The following is a 16217-nucleotide window of genomic DNA, read 5'->3' on the forward strand; positions in this document are numbered from 1 at the left end:
CATTTGTTTTCGGGCCTTCGGGTCACCTTGACCCTGAGATAACACTAGGGTTAAAAAACAAAAACAAAATCATCAAAAAAAAGCTCATGTTTTGTCATGTAAACACAAATAAATGTTACCCACGTCTGAAATGTCCGGTGAAACACGATTCCTCTTTAAAAATGTAGGGAAAAATGCCGAAAAATCCACATTTATAAAAGTTGAAAACTATTCTGAAGATGTCACTTTACGAGAGCGTACACTGTTGCAGTGCATTGTGGGTGACATCGGTGGAGATGATGAAGTGTCATGGCGTGTGTGAGACCAAGATGATCGGAAAATGTGCTGAAGGGCTCGAACGTGTTCTTACCTGGACCAGCTCGACCCGGGTCGGCTGACAACTCAGATCTTCCATCTATGAACCCACCAAACCCACGGTGACCTTAAGGCCCCGACTGACCCGCTCACATGTCCATGCTAACGGTACCAGACGTGCTTCTGAACCCGTCCTTCCATCCATCCATCCATCCATTCATTCATCTATTTCTCCCATCCATCATCCATCTTCCATCCATCCATCCATTATTCCATTCATTCATCCATCTAAACATCCATCCATCTATTAATCCATTCATTCATCCATCCATCCATCCATCAACCCATCCATCCATCCATCAATCTATTCATCCATCCATCCATTCATTCATCTATTTCTCCCATCCATCATCCATCTTCCATCCATCCATCTATTAATCCATTCATTCATCCATCCATCCATCAACCCATCCATCTATTCATCCATTCATTCATCCATTCATTCATCTATTTCTCCCATCCATCATCCATCTTCCAGCCATCCATTATTCCATTCATTCATCCATCCATCCATCTATTAATCCATTCATCCATCCATCCATCCATCCATCCATCCATCCATCCATCCATCCATCCATCCATGCATCCATCCATCCATCCATCCATCTATTAATCCATTCATTTATCAATAATAATAATAATAATAATAATCTCTTTATAAAGCGCCTTTCTAGACCATTATTCCATTCATTCATCCATCTAAACATCCATCCATCCATCCATCCATCCATCCATCCATCCATCCATCCATCCATCCATCCATCCATCCATCCATCCATCCATCCATCCATCCATCCATCCATCCATCCATCCATCCATCCATCCATCCATCCATCCATCCATCCATCCACCCATCCATCCATCCATCCATCCATCCATCCATCCATCCATCCATCCATCCATCCATCCATCCATCCATCCATCCAACTTGTGAACCAGTGATCCCTGGTCACATGATGTATCTGCATCAGACCCATGACCTCCTCAGTCTTCAGCCTGGAGTTGTATTGTGTGTGTAGCTCAGTTGTGTATTCGACACATCGGCGTGCGACACTTTCTCACATGTGTCGTGGATCGAGGGTTCAGATTGTCTTGAGTTGAGCGACTTCACACTTGTGCGACCACATCACTGGTGTGCGTCTTTATTGTGCGTTGAGAGTTGCGACGCCCAGTCGTGTGAGCGCTGCTGCCGATGACTCACATCTGCTAACAATAGAAGCTCCTTCATGACCCAGATGAAACGACCTTGAGAAGCAGAGAGATTTGAAAGCATCGGAACAAAGTGGAAGCTCGTGTTTACATCGGAGGAATATATGCAACAGATGAGTGAAGCTTTGTCTCGGTCGCGTGACGGTCGTTGCCGAGGATCTGAAGTCTTGGCTTCGTTTCTCTCCCAGTGGCTTCTGGCGAGAGGCCGTGGACACCCTGGACAGATGTGCAGACCGCCGGGGGTCGAAACTGCAGATTTTAGGGGCTTGAACATCTGATTGGGCCCAGAAGAAATCTCGCCCGGGCAGTAATTCAGTGACAGTGACCTTGAGACAGAGACCCCTACAATACAGTAGAGCAGGGGCCACATCATCATCATGGCTGCCCTCAAAGGGCCAGATGTAGCTTATAAATGTAACTAAATCTAAGCTAATGTCAAATAAATGTAACTACTCCTTAATGTTAAATGACTTTGAATGTATTACTTGAGGTCATAACTACTGTAAAACCAACCATGAGCTGCTAACATGTGTGATGTAGTATTTTTACAATACAATAAAAATGCATGTGGTACTAAATATATTGCTACACATAAAAATAAGTAAAAACTTAAAGCTCAAGACTAATAAGTTGCAACTGAAATAAGTCTGACAAGCAACTTTTCCTGTTGATGCACATGTGTCGTCACTTGTCATCTCAAGCAGAGAAAAAATAAATCAATTGCAGGAAAATCAGATTGTTGAGTCTTTATATGTCCCGACAAGAAAGAAAGTCTCAGTTCACAACCAGTTATTGGTCATGGTTTTAGGTTCCCCATATTGGCTGTCAGTTCTTGTTGATGAGTAGATCCTGTGCAAACAAGTGGATCCTCTCCACCATCCATTGGTCATGTTCTGAAAATAACATTATTTTTAGCTGTGGCTTTCGTGAACACATTCTGCTGTGCTTGCAGTTTGCCTTTGAATTCTTCGGCAAGTTGTTGTTTTTCTTGATGGGTAAATGTGTCATACTTAGCTCCGTGTTTGGTGTCAAAATGCCGGCGCAGATTGTACTCTTTGACAGCCGACACTGCTTCAAAGACACACAACCTTTCTCCTTGAAGCACAAACATGTCTTCACACCTTCCCTCCTCATCAACTCTTCTCTTCTTGGACATTTTGCGAGGATGTATTTGTATTTCTCAAGTCCACCTGTTGGCATTGATTTGGAGACGCTGCAGCAGCAGCACCGGTAGGCATGCATTGTGGGTAAATGTAGTTTTCTTTACAAGCCAGCAGCAACTTGTGCGACACTTTTTCCTGCTGAAATCGGTCATGTGACAGGGAGCGATTGACAGGCCAGGGACTCTGTGTGTGTGCGTGTGTGTGTGTGTGTGTGTGTGTGCGTGTGTGTGTGTGTGTGTGTGTGCGTGCCGCGATGAGAGTGTGTGTTGCTCACATCAAAGGCTCGCGGCCGGTTTTCCCAAAGCAGCGGCGCTAATGAAACACGTAGCGTGGATGACAATCTTGGGTGATGTTGTTGATTTGAGACAGACAGACAGACAGACAGACAGACAGACAGACAGACAGACAGACAGACAGACAGACAGACAGACAGACAGACAGACAGACTGTAGGGTCCATCGCCCCCCGCTTTCATTACAACAGTCTGGGCAATGAGAACCCTGCCGCGCCATGGATTGCGTGCCTGCGCTTGTGAAAACCTGACCGAGTCAGAGTCAGAGAAGGGAACGCAAGCAGCGCGAATAAAAGAAGGAAAACCATTTTGTCTGTTGTGGGATTGGTTTGTCGGACAAGTTTTTTTTTTGTTTTTTTTTGCGGGCCACATAAAATCACATGGCGGGCCACATTTGGCTCGCGGGCCTTGAGTTTGACACATATGCAGTAGAGCAAAGGACCCCGACCTTTGGTCCGGGGACAGGTAGTGGTCCGTGAGGCATTGGTCAGTGAAAGAAAGAAAAATGTATTTAGTTTCTGTTGGATTGATTATTACTGTCTTTAAAGGTGTTTTGTCTTGAAGTAACTTTAACATGTGACAACTGACATGTCAGGACAGTCAGGTTTACTCAAAGATAATCTGTAAACGAGTTAAAAACAAACTGTTAATGATTTATTTCTTCCTGTTTTTATCTGAAAATCAGTTTCTTGAGAACAGTAGCACGATTAAACGGGTCCGCGGTGCAAAAGGTTCCTCTGCTGTAGTGGACGACAATGAAAGGACATAGAGTTGCTGCAAACCAAAGTCTGGATCTGAACCTGCAACCATCTTGCTGTGAGGCTGCAGAACTTCTCACAAACTGGAATGAAAAAGCTCAACATTTCTTGACAACTACCACATGTATCTTCAGATTCCTCCTCATCCATCATGGATTCACGCATCATCGAGTCGTGTCTTCAGCCAGATCACAAAAGACTACGAGCAACTCTCCAAACCAACCCAGGTCCGTGTCCCACTTTTCGAATCTGTTGAAAAACACCTCGTTCACTTGCCCTTGGACGGCAATGTAGGTCAGGCTGAGATTCTGGCGGAACACAGCATGTGTCACCAGGAAGTGCAGAAAAGGATTCTTGGACTCGGCGCTTCTGTCCAGACGACTCTGATCATGGTTTCACAAGAACCTGCTGTGGAGCTGCTGCTTCTCAGTGATCTTGTGTCACAGTTTGGCACCGAGAACCTGGTCCTTCACGACAGACCCAGAGATCCTGACGTGAACTGAGGCTGCTAGTGAGAGCCGCGAGGAGACGTGAAGTTCAGTAGGACTGCTGGAGCCGGGACCACCCTCAGCTCCACACAAAAGCAATCCATGGTCCAGATGAGCCACCAGTGAATCCCCTCATACACCAGGAATGCTCATCCACGAAACCATTCGAAAACAAACCCCTGGTATTGGACGAGGAGCTGGAAGAAAACCACGTTAATGTTGATTGTTCTGAAGGTTTGTGTCACTCTGGAGAGATTACTACGAACACAACGTAGCAATTACTTCTGGGAACAGTTGGAAGAATGTAATGGTGGTTATAACTAATAATTATTCCATAAAACATCCCTTGAGTCATCAGAGCGGCAGCTGGAGGTAACAAAGATCTGGAGAAATAGTGGTTCTAGTTGAACCAGCGAAGGCGATTCCTCTAAACGTAGGTGGCATCTGGACCTACATGTCTCGGTGCTGATGGTCCAGCGTCCTGCCACCCTCAGGGTCAAGAGAGTGGGTCGTTCTGGAAGTGTTAGTTGGGTCACGATGGCCAAGAGTTCCCCATGTTTGGTGAGTCATCACCAGAGTCCGGATCCAAACTTCCACTTCCTGCCGCTGAGCCTGGACTGATCCACTCGGCGCTCGAGTCCGACTCCTGAAACCATCGCTCTTGATTTGAAACATCTGTGAAGGATTGAGTCGTTTGGACGAGACCCAGATCATTAAAGAGGTCACTTGTGTTCGTGTTGATTGGAAGCTCTGGCAGATAAGAGTCCATTTGCTGAAAGTATCAAAAAGTATCTCAAGACACCTTCAAACAACACTTTATAAGGGAAGAGAAAACACAACAATGAGCAAGAATGGCAGAAAGCTCAAGTAGAACCAGACCATTTATCATTAAACTTGATAATGTATGGATTCTTATGAAGAGAAACTGATCAATTTTATTTTTCTCTGGAAATGAGTAGTTGTTTATTTTTCCAGTAAGGAAAATGGCTTTTTGTAATTTATCTTAAGAATAAAATAGAAGATTTTTAATATGTAAAGTAAGCAAGTAAAGGTTATTTGTAAAGATCTTTCCAGACCAGGGTCACAGAGTTCTTTAACCATCAAAACAATACACAGTTAAAATATATACTTTAAAAGTACGATGAAGATAAATGAATAGAATGAAAGTAAGAACCAGAATTTTAAAGTTGATCCTGAAAGAAACTTGCAGCCAGTGAAGAGTTTGAAGGAGAAATGTGAGTTCTTCTACTAGAGCGGCCAGTGAAGAGTTTGAAGGAGAAATGTGAGTTCTTCTACTAGAGCAGCCAGTGAAGAGTTTGAAGGAGAAATGTGAGTTCTTCTACTAGAGCAGCCAGTGAAGAGTTTGAAGGAGAAATGTGAGTTCTTCTACTAGAGCAGCCAGTGAAGAGTTTGAAGGAGAAATGTGAGTTCTTCTACTAGAGCAGCCAGTGAAGAGTTTGAAGGAGAAATGTGAGTTCTTCTACTAGAGCAGCCAGTGAAGAGTTTGAAGGAGAAATGTGAGTTCTTCTACTAGAGCGGCCAGTGAAGAGTTTGAAGGAGAAATGTGAGTTCTTCTACTAGAGCAGCCAGTGAAGAGTTTGAAGGAGAAATGTGAGTTCTTCTACTAGAGCGGCCAGTGAAGAGTTTGAAGGAGAAATGTGAGTTCTTCTACTAGAGCGGCCAGTGAAGAGTTTGAGGAGAAATGTGAGTTCTTCTACTAGAGCGGCCAGTGAAGAGTTTGAAGGAGAAATGTGAGTTCTTCTACTAGAGCGGCCAGTGAAGAGTTTGAAGGAGAAATGTGAGTTCTTCTACTAGAGCAGCTCAGAAATAAATGTAAAAAAATGTTTTGTTCAGGAATTGGTATCGAAGTGAATGTATCGATATCAGCACCGGTATTGAAAATCTCTGATCGATACCTAGTCCTAGGCGGAAGAGATCAGAGTAGATCAGGGGCAGACAAGGCCATGAATCAGATCTGGATCTGGTGTCATTAAGGGGGATCACCAGGTCTCTTGGCCAGAGTTGAAGGTGTAGAAACAGAATCATATGTAGAACATTCGAGCTCGATTACCGTCATCTTTTCTCTCTGATCCGTTCGTTCTTCGAGCTCATCCTGGGAATTCGACATTAAACCAGAAACGTTTCATCAACACGATGATTGAAGCCAGAGCTTCTTCTTCTTCTGAGGTTCTTCTGAAGGTGCGACTCGTCACGTGAAGCTCGTGTCAGATCCACTCGTCACAGTGACAGCCGCATGCAGACGTGGAGTTTCCTCATCTGGGTCAGAATGAATACCAGAGATGATTCGGCGTCTCTCATGTCGTTTTAAATGATATCAAATTAAGTTCTCTGGTCTGTGATACAAAACGTGTTTTGTTCACATTTGAAGAATTTTAATCACTCGGCATCAATCAAATCCCAGTTGAAGGCCGTTGACATCAGTCGCCTGCAGCCTGGAGTCGGATTCTTGTCGAGTCCTGAATCCCGTCTTCATCAAATCCGTCCATAACTGAACTCATCATCTCGGATCGATGGAGGGAAACAAGGAAGCTGCAGTTTCAACATCACACAATGTAGGTCACGCCGCTCTTGTTTACCTGGGAGCTGAGAGAACACATGTCTTCACTATCACAGCAGACTTACGACCTCCTTCTCGCTCGTCTCCTCCAGTGGAACTAGAACAACATGGCGTGGTGAGCGAGTCCCGGAGATCTGTCTGCCACCGGGAAGATGAAGCGCCGTCTGGAGCCAGGCAATAAAAGCTGACGAATGAAAGTCACAAGTTGTTTGAGAAAAGAAGGGATGATATCGATCTCATCAACAAGCTCGTCAATCTTCCTAATAATTGCCAGACGACCTTGAGCGAAGGTTCTCTCCAGCCTGGAGGACGAGGATAACGACGACAACATGTGTTTGTGGAGCGATCAAGCAGTTCAGTGGGTCACGAGAAGTCGTAAATATAAGCATGAAGCCTCGCGAACAGCCAGAGAGTTGTTTTTAAAATCAGTCTTTTAAATTCTATTCCAGTCACACACTCATACTTTACTCATATTTATTGAGATCAATCCAGATTTACTCCAGATTTATAATCATATTAAACATAAACAAAATACAAATGTTCTGCATCTGATAAACAAACAGAATAGATACAAGTATTAATTGAAATAAGAATATCTTTCTTCAACTGCTTTGTTTTCACTCTATTCTGTTCATTGATGACGCGTAGTGACAAACCTCCATGCTTGACAAATCACAGCAGAGTGGGTGTGGTTATGGTCAACAAGATTTCATCTCCAGAAAAAGTGTTTTCAGTGGGCGGAGCTTAAGATCATTTTCTAATGTCAATATTTCAAAGAAAAGAGAGTTTTGTACAAACACACACTGATGATACAATAGAGTCACACATCACAACAACACACACACACTGATGATACAATAGAGTCACACATCACAACAACACACACACACTGATGATACAATAGAGTCACACATGACAACAACACATACACACTGATGATACAATAGAGTCACACATCACAACAACACACACACACACTGATGATACAATAGAGTCACACATGACAACAACACACACACACTGATGATACAATAGAGTCACACATGACAACAACACACACACACTGATGATACAATAGAGTCACACATGACAACAACACATACACACTGATGATACAATAGAGTCACACATCACAACAACACACACACACTGATGATACAATAGAGGCACACATGACAACAACACATACACACTGATGATGCAATAGAGTCACACATCACAACAACACACACACACTGATGATACAATAGAGTCACACATCACAACAACACACACTGATGATACAATAGAGTCACACATCAGAACAACACACACTGATGATACAATAGAGTCACACATCACAACAACACACACACTGAAGATACAATAGAGTCACACATCACAACAACACACACACACTGATGATACAATAGAGTCACACATCATAACAACAAACACACACCGATGATACAATAGAGTCACACATCACAACAACACACACACTGATGATACAATAGAGTAACACATCACAAAAACACACACACTGATGATACAATAGAGTCACACATCACAACAACACACACAGATTATAAAATAGAGTCACACATCAGAACAACACACACTGATGATACAATAGAGTCACACATCACAACAACACACACAGATTATACAATAGAGTCACACATCACAACAACACACACTGATTATAAAATAGAGTCACACATCACAACAACACACACACTGATGATACAATAGAGTCACACATCAGAACAACACACACACTGATGATACAATAGAGTCACACATCACAACAACACACACAGATTATACAATAGAGTCACACATCACAACAACACACACACACTGATGATACAATAGAGTCACACATCAGAACAACACACACAGATTATACAATAGAGTCACACATCAGAACAACACACACTGATGATACAATAGAGTCACACATCAGAACAACACACACACTGATGATACAATAGAGTCACACATCACAACAACACACACAGATTATACAATAGAGTCACACATCACAACAACACACACACACTGATGATACAATAGAGTCACACATCAGAACAACACACACAGATTATACAATAGAGTCACACATCACAACAACACACACTGATGATACAATAGAGTCACACATCAGAACAACACACACAGATTATACAATAGAGTCACACATCACAACAACACACACAGATTATACAATAGAGTCACACATCACAACAACTATATTCTTAAAAACTTCGTTACAGCCGAGTATCTTCTCCAAAACTTTCCAGTCGTGGTCACTGACAGATCATTCCTGTGGCGCAGAAGTGGTGCCGAGTGTCGGTAAACATGGCTTCAGGGGATCATGGCGAGGCGTGAAGGCTCAGGAAGGCTCGTGAAGGCTCGGAGTCATGTGACCTCTCCTGTCCAACGTGAGCTCGTCTGGCTCTGATCCACCAAACATGACCCAACGATGTGAAGCAGCCGTTGGCATGTCGTGAATTCTTTTGAAGAACTTTCCCATTAAATGCATTGGAACGAGCTTCTGCCCTCCAACTGTGTTCTGACCCAAATACATGATTATCGAAGCGCTTCGGTTCAATGTCAAGTGATCAGTGGGTCGGTGATGTTTCGATTGCTTTGACCCACATCCTGCCTCAGCTGCTCTGACCTCATCCTCAGGCTCTCGCTGCAGTACTAGAGACTCCTGAGTCTGTTCAGGTCCTGAAACCTGATTCCTGCCGACGCGTCCAAGTACTGACTCACTTTCTACCCACTTGGCCCTGGAGCGGCGAGTAATTTACTAGACATCCGTGAACAGTGGAGGCTGCAGTGAGTCTTCTGTCCACCGAGACAGTTTGTAGAAACCCATAAAAGTTGCATAAAACTGGATCCAGCTTCTGACCACAAGATTGTGTCATCCTCCTGTGCAGGGAAGCAGCTTCTGACAGCTCCGTCCATAACGCTCGTGCAAGGTCGTCTCTCTGGTCCTTGACACAGGAGACCATGGGTTGCCATCCCACTTCTGACACCCTTGGTCGTGGAATGTGAAAGACCAGGTGTGTTGTTTGTGTTGAACTTCTTCCAGATCAATCATTGATGTGATCAGCGGCATGAACGTAGGTACCTGTGGTGCGTGAACACACCTGTAAGTCCACGTCTCGGACATCATCAAATCTCTCAATTTAGGGAAAATGTTGTCACAACATGATCTGGATCTTATAATTTGTTTGTGTCGTTTACACTATTGTAACAGTTTGTTTTGTGTCTAAACCAGAAGGATCTTCTCGCCTGCAGTTCATACAAAACTCTGCAGCCAGAATTCTGAGCCGCTCTAGTAGAAGAACTCACATTTCTCCTTCAAACTCTTCACTGGCTGCTCTAGTAGAAGAACTCACATTTCTCCTTCAAACTCTTCACTGGCTGCTCTAGTAGAAGAACTCACATTTCTCCTTCAAACTCTTCACTGGCTGCTCTAGTAGAAGAACTCACATTTCTCCTTCAAACTCTTCACTGGCTGCTCTAGTAGAAGAACTCACATTTCTCCTTCAAACTCTTCACTGGCTTCCAGTTTCTTTCAGGATCATTTTAAAATTCTGGTTCTTACTTTCATATCTATTCATGGTCAGACCTTCCATCAGTGATATGATCCAGACTTACACCCCAGCTTGGGCTCTGAGGTCTGTGGATCAGAATCTACTGATGGTTCCTGAACTTCCGGACCAGAGGAGAGAAATCCTTCCAGACTGTTTGGAACCATCTCTGTGTTTGATGATCTACTGACTCCTTCAAGAAACATCTGTGTTTGATGATCTACTGACTCCTTCAAGAAACATCTGTGTTTGATGATCTACTGACTCCTTCAAGAAACATCTGTGTTTGATGATCTACTGACTCCTTCAAGAAACATCTGTGTTTGATGATCTACTGACTCCTTCAAGAAACATCTGTGTTTGATGATCTACTGACTCCTTCAAGAAACATCTGTGTTTGATGATCTACTGACTCCTTCAAGAAACATCTGTGTTTGATGATCTATTGACTCCTTCAAGAAACATCTCTGTGTTTGATGATCTACTGACTCCTTCAAGAAACATCTCTGTGTTTGATGATCTACTGACTCCTTCAAGAAACATCTGTGTTTGATGATCTACTGACTCCTTCAAGAAACATCTCTGTGTTTGATGATCTACTGACTCCTTCAAGAAACATCTGTGTTTGATGATCTACTGACTCCTTCAAGAAACATCTGTGTTTGATGATCTACTGACTCCTTCAAGAAACATCTGTTTTTGATGATCTACTGACTCCTTCAAGAAACATCTGTGTTTGATGATCTACTGACTCCTTCAAGAAACATCTGTGTTTGATGATCTACTGACTCCTTCAAGAAACATCTCTGTGTTTGATGATCTACTGACTCCTTTAAGAAACATCTGTGTTTGATGATCTACTGACTCCTTCAAGAAACATCTGTGTTTGATGATCTACTGACTCCTTCAAGAAACATCTGTTTTTGATGATCTACTGACTCCTTCAAGAAACATCTGTGTTTGATGATCTACTGACTCCTTCAAGAAACATCTGTGTTTGATGATCTACTGACTCCTTCAAGAAACATCTCAAGACAGTTTAATTATTTTTCCTTGATTCTCTGAGACTCTTGTGTTTGTCTCAGTATTATCTTGATCTTTAAAGTCTATATTTTATTGAGAATTGTTTTAATTTTCAAGCGCTTTGTGACCCTGGTCTGGAAAAGCTCTACAAATATAAATTACAAACTGATATACGTATTTTTTGACTCGTTCAGGGTTGGTTTGTGAACTAAAATGGTTTCCGTGCAGAAACTTGGGAACAAAAGAATTAAGTTTGAAGGTCGGGAAAATCTCAAAATGAGGTTTGACATTTTATCTTCTGGTTCCAAGCGTTGAGTGAAAACTGCTCCTGGCCTCACGTGATGAAATCACCAACACATGCAACTAAACAAACTCACATTTGTCGCACACATCTGTCACTTTTCTGGACGGGTTTGTGATCGGACTGCGGGGATGACATTTATGTAGCGTTTAGCGAGCGATCATTGAGGCGGGAAAGTGTGGTCAGTGATAAAGTGTGTAATATTTTTATCAGTTCTGAGGCTGAGGCTCTTGAAAGTAGGGCAGGCAAAGTTTCCAGATGAAAAAAAATGTTCTCCCTCAGATACCAGCGTTTTTAGAACCATGCACTTAGTGGTACGACGATGGTGGTGAAGCCAGACTTTAAATATCTTTTTATTTTTCGTGCTTGGCAGGTGTTTTTTCCTGATAGACGCAGATGTTTTCAAAGTCCAGTTGGTCTGAATCTCGAAGTCACTTTCGTAAAAGCTGGTTTTGTATTCTCGCACCTGAAGTTAGTGTCACGTAAACACAACATCTCATCAACGATCTGGCTTCTTCGACGTCAAACCTGATGATACCGAGTTAGGATGAGAAGACGTGGCAGACGAACGTCCGAGCTGCAGATCCATCGTTCTTGATACACCTCCGTCTGCACGACTCCCACTTTGGAGAAATAATCGCTTTCTCTTTCCAACACGCGGCTTCAGTTAATCGGATGAGCTGTGATCTAATGTTCCTTCAGGGATCAGGATTGTTTTTCTTACTCCTCTTTTCTACTAATTTCATTTGTAAGTGATGACTTCAGAAGATTCTGCAATCCAGGCTTTTGTCCTACTGACCCACTTTGTACCTCCTTCTGCAGCTGCAAGTGTTTGGACCATGAATCGTTCTCTCAAGGTGTCTCCGGACTTCACCTCCACGCTGTTGTCCCGGGTCATGGAACGTTTTCATTTATTCTATATTTTCATGTTAAAAACTTCTTCTTCTGAAAATGTTCTTCTAAAGATCCAGACCGACTCCTCCGACTCCTGTCACTGACACCTGCCCAAGATAACACGTGTTTTCACAGTTTGGATCGATGCTCTGTTGGTCACATCCCAGTTCCTTCTGCAAATACGCTTCATTTCTCAAAGTTACTTCTTCAAGTCTCTGGCTCAGATGTTCTGCTGGTTCACGTCTGATGTTTTTAGAAGGTTCTAATGTTACGTTGAAGAGAGTCCAAATACTTTGTCTTCTCCGTGTGCGTCAGATTCTTGGCTCCGGCGCCGACCCGAGGTGTGATGACCAGCAGCCAGGAGAGAAGGTCCTGCAGGATATCAGAGAAAGGAGAGAAGAAGAGAAGCGACTCCAGGAGATCAACAACCAGCTGAAGCTGCTGGATCAAGACCCAGCGATGGATGGGATTCTAAACCTGACCTGAGAAGGTTCTGTGTCGGTCCAGGCGAGGACTCTGAAGACAAATGGAGATGTTTGTACGATGAGAAGGTCCGACTTCGTTTCCCACGCCAGGAGATCGACGCCTGAGCTGATATTCAACTTCCGATCTGTGACATTCATTCATGTGAAGTCTAGTCGTGGTCATTTGTGGAGTCACTGAGAGAGATCTTAACTCTGTAAGAATAGTCATCCTGGTGTTGAATGCACCTCAGACAAAAGTCCATCAGCATCAAGTCAAGGTCTCTGCAAACTTGTACTCGGTATCACCAAAGTCTGCTTTAAACTATTATTACACTTAATAATAATAATAATAAGTGTTAAAGTGCTTTCGTGGGCCATTCTTGTCGAAGCAGTGGTTTGTACCTCAAGTGTTCCAGCGTGACCTTCATGACACTGAGGAGACCTGCACTGGTGGACTCAGTTTCCAAGCATTTGTGAGTCGTGGAGACTTTCCCAGGATGGAAGTGAGACGGAGCAGGAAGTCTGTGCCTGGAGTTAAGAGAACTGGCAACAGGGGAGTCTGTTGAGGACCCGGAGCAGGTGAGGTGACTCAGCACGTGAAGGTTTTATGCTGTGAGACGTCAGAGGTTTGTCCTGAAGGTGTCGGGATTGAACTGACCCGCCTGGCTCTCCTGCACTCGACCTGGTCCAGGGCTGTAGACCGACACCTGTGGACAGGTACACAACTTCAACGGTGTCTGTGTGAGTGGTCTCTGTGTGTGAGGAACTCGTGTTACCTTCAAGAGCTCCAAGAACAAGTGCTGCTGCCACAATAAGTATCTGGAAAATACTTCTTCAAAGGACCAGATTCTTACAAGGTAAAGGTTTTGAAAACTTTCCTTTATCTCCACTATTTAGATGTTGGTTCTCCCAGAACTAGGATTGAATACATGTGGAGTTAAGTATCAACGATCACATTTGAAATCCTTCTCGTCTTCATAGTATCCACCTTTCTTCTAACGACTGCTTCAGCTTCTCTTGATAAATTCAGTCGTCACCCCACACTTCTCTTCACAGGTGTGTCTTGTCTGGGTTACTTTGTGGACTTTTGAACGGAGTTCAACGACCAGAACCAATCAGCTGAATCAAGAGAAACATGTGACCATCATGACTTTTGATTGATTTAATTTTAACTGATGCTGCTGAGATGAATTTGGACGTTGTTCGTGTCATAAAGGAGTTTAAACTTCATCTTATTAGCCATCAGATCCCAACCAATCACGATGAGCCACAGTGGCGAGGAGAAGCTTCCTTCGAACAGGCAGAAACCTCAATCAGAACCAGATTCAGAGTGGACGGTTCTCTGCCGAGACCCGTGGTGACACTTTTAAGGCGAGATGTTGGAGCTCTGGAGTGAAAGTGTTGCAACATCTCGTGATGTTTCCTTCTCTTGGCTCGTGACGGTCGCAGCTGCACTGGAGTCATTAGAATCAACGGATCTCACGCCACGAAGGAGCAAGCAGTGAAGTGACCTCTGGGTGGAGAGCGAGGGAAGTCTGGCGTCACCTGACCAAGGGATCAAGAACCGTCACTCTTCTCTGCTCCTCCCTCGTCGACGGCTCTCGTGAGGAATGACTGCATCGGGAAGTCCAAAGAATCGTGCCGTCAAACACGAAGATTATATTCTCTTTGTTACTCCTGCATCCTGGGATCTGAACTTCTATCCCGCCCGATCTTTGAGTCCAAGACTGCGACCAGAACTTCACGAGGAGATACGCCACGTGAACCTGTTTACTGTTGGAGGTGAAGGTCATGTCCACTGAAGACGGTTCTCGTCTCGACTGGAATGTGTGGTAAGTGTGTATTTACAGGGTCATCAACATGAAGCACACCCTACAGGTTGTAGAGAAGCTTCATGGTCGATGATCCCTCTGATGGAGCTGTCAATCATGGAGGATGATGCTCGGCTCAAGGTGACCAAACCAACGAGAACTAAGAGACGTTGAGGATTTCCAACCCATAGAAGAAGTATCGTCAACTGAAAGCACTGCCTGGGCTTTCATGAGTTCTTCACTGTGAGCAGCTCACCGGTCTCTCCATCTTTACGATGACTTCCGATGTTCTAGAACCAATTCAAACAAGTTTCATGTTTGTGATCAGTTGACATTCGTGGCTGACCTACATAAGAGCCACTATTGACACATCCTTCTCGTCGGGTCACGAGGCATCATTTACGACCGGCGGCGACAGGATCTGGACGGGCTGGCGTCATAAGTGGGTCAGGACGTCTTTAATCGGGTCCATGCTCACAACAAGAGTGGACACGCTAGTGACGACAATCTCCGTCTGGCCCACACGTTTCTGGCGGGTCTGGCCCGAGGTGGTTCTGGATCCAGTTGGGATGTTGAGTCGCACCTGTCAAGAAGGTATCTCCACACGCCTTGATACCGACCGTGCACTCGTGCAAGAGTGGATCGTGCGTGTCTCACCTTATCTTGCAATAAACGATATCAAGAGATGAAGCTCACGACCTGCCCAAAGGCACGTCGGCAGCAGCTGCGGCGACGACTCCTGCTCCTCACATGCTGGTCCAGATGTCTCCTCGCTCCAATAACAACGGTCAAGGCCAACAGTGTTCGGCGAGCGCCAAGAGGGAAAACGGGGACAATTCAATTACGGCTAACCGTCTGCAGCTCGTGTTTTCGGATGTGCTCGAGTGTGTCACATTTTCAGAAGATTTCTCTTGTGCATGAGATCCTTTCCAGATCCGCGGGCTGTTGGACGTCAGAGCGACACCTGGTGTCTATACCAGGACCTTCAGATGAACTCATCAAGGCCAGTGACTTCTGTCCAAACACTGACAAACGTCTCATCAAATCAGCTCCAACTTTTCGTTTAATTAGATCCATGGGTGTCTTAAGATGGACAAACAGTTGTTTTTACAGGAGATGTAAGAAAGAGCTAAGCTAAAAGACAAATCTCCCCCCTGACCAGAGTCCATAAACAAGATAGCAGACACCGGCCATTTTGAGTCTGGACTCTTGTGCCGCCCAGGAGAGACCCAGAGTGGAACCCGGTGCAGGAGGAGGCCCGGGACCCGCTGGAGAAGAGGTGGAGGAGGTGTCAG

General features: G+C 44.2%; 1 protein-coding gene across 1 annotated transcript in view; it reads left to right on the forward strand.

Annotated features, from left to right (window-relative positions):
* The window catches only part of fsip1 (fibrous sheath interacting protein 1), a 32875-nt gene extending 19740 nt beyond the window's left edge, over window positions 1-13135 (forward strand). The window contains exon 9 of the mRNA XM_087780033.1: window positions 12963-13135. Coding sequence (XP_087636159.1) covers window positions 12963-13133 — 171 coding nt within the window. The 3' untranslated portion in view covers window positions 13134-13135. The remainder of the gene's footprint in view (window positions 1-12962) is intronic.
* The last annotated feature ends 3082 nt before the right edge of the window (window positions 13136-16217 follow it).

Source organism: Callionymus lyra, chromosome 18 (genome assembly GCF_982586985.1).
Source record: "Callionymus lyra chromosome 18, fCalLyr1.hap1.1, whole genome shotgun sequence".
Lineage (NCBI taxonomy): Eukaryota > Metazoa > Chordata > Actinopteri > Syngnathiformes > Callionymidae > Callionymus > Callionymus lyra.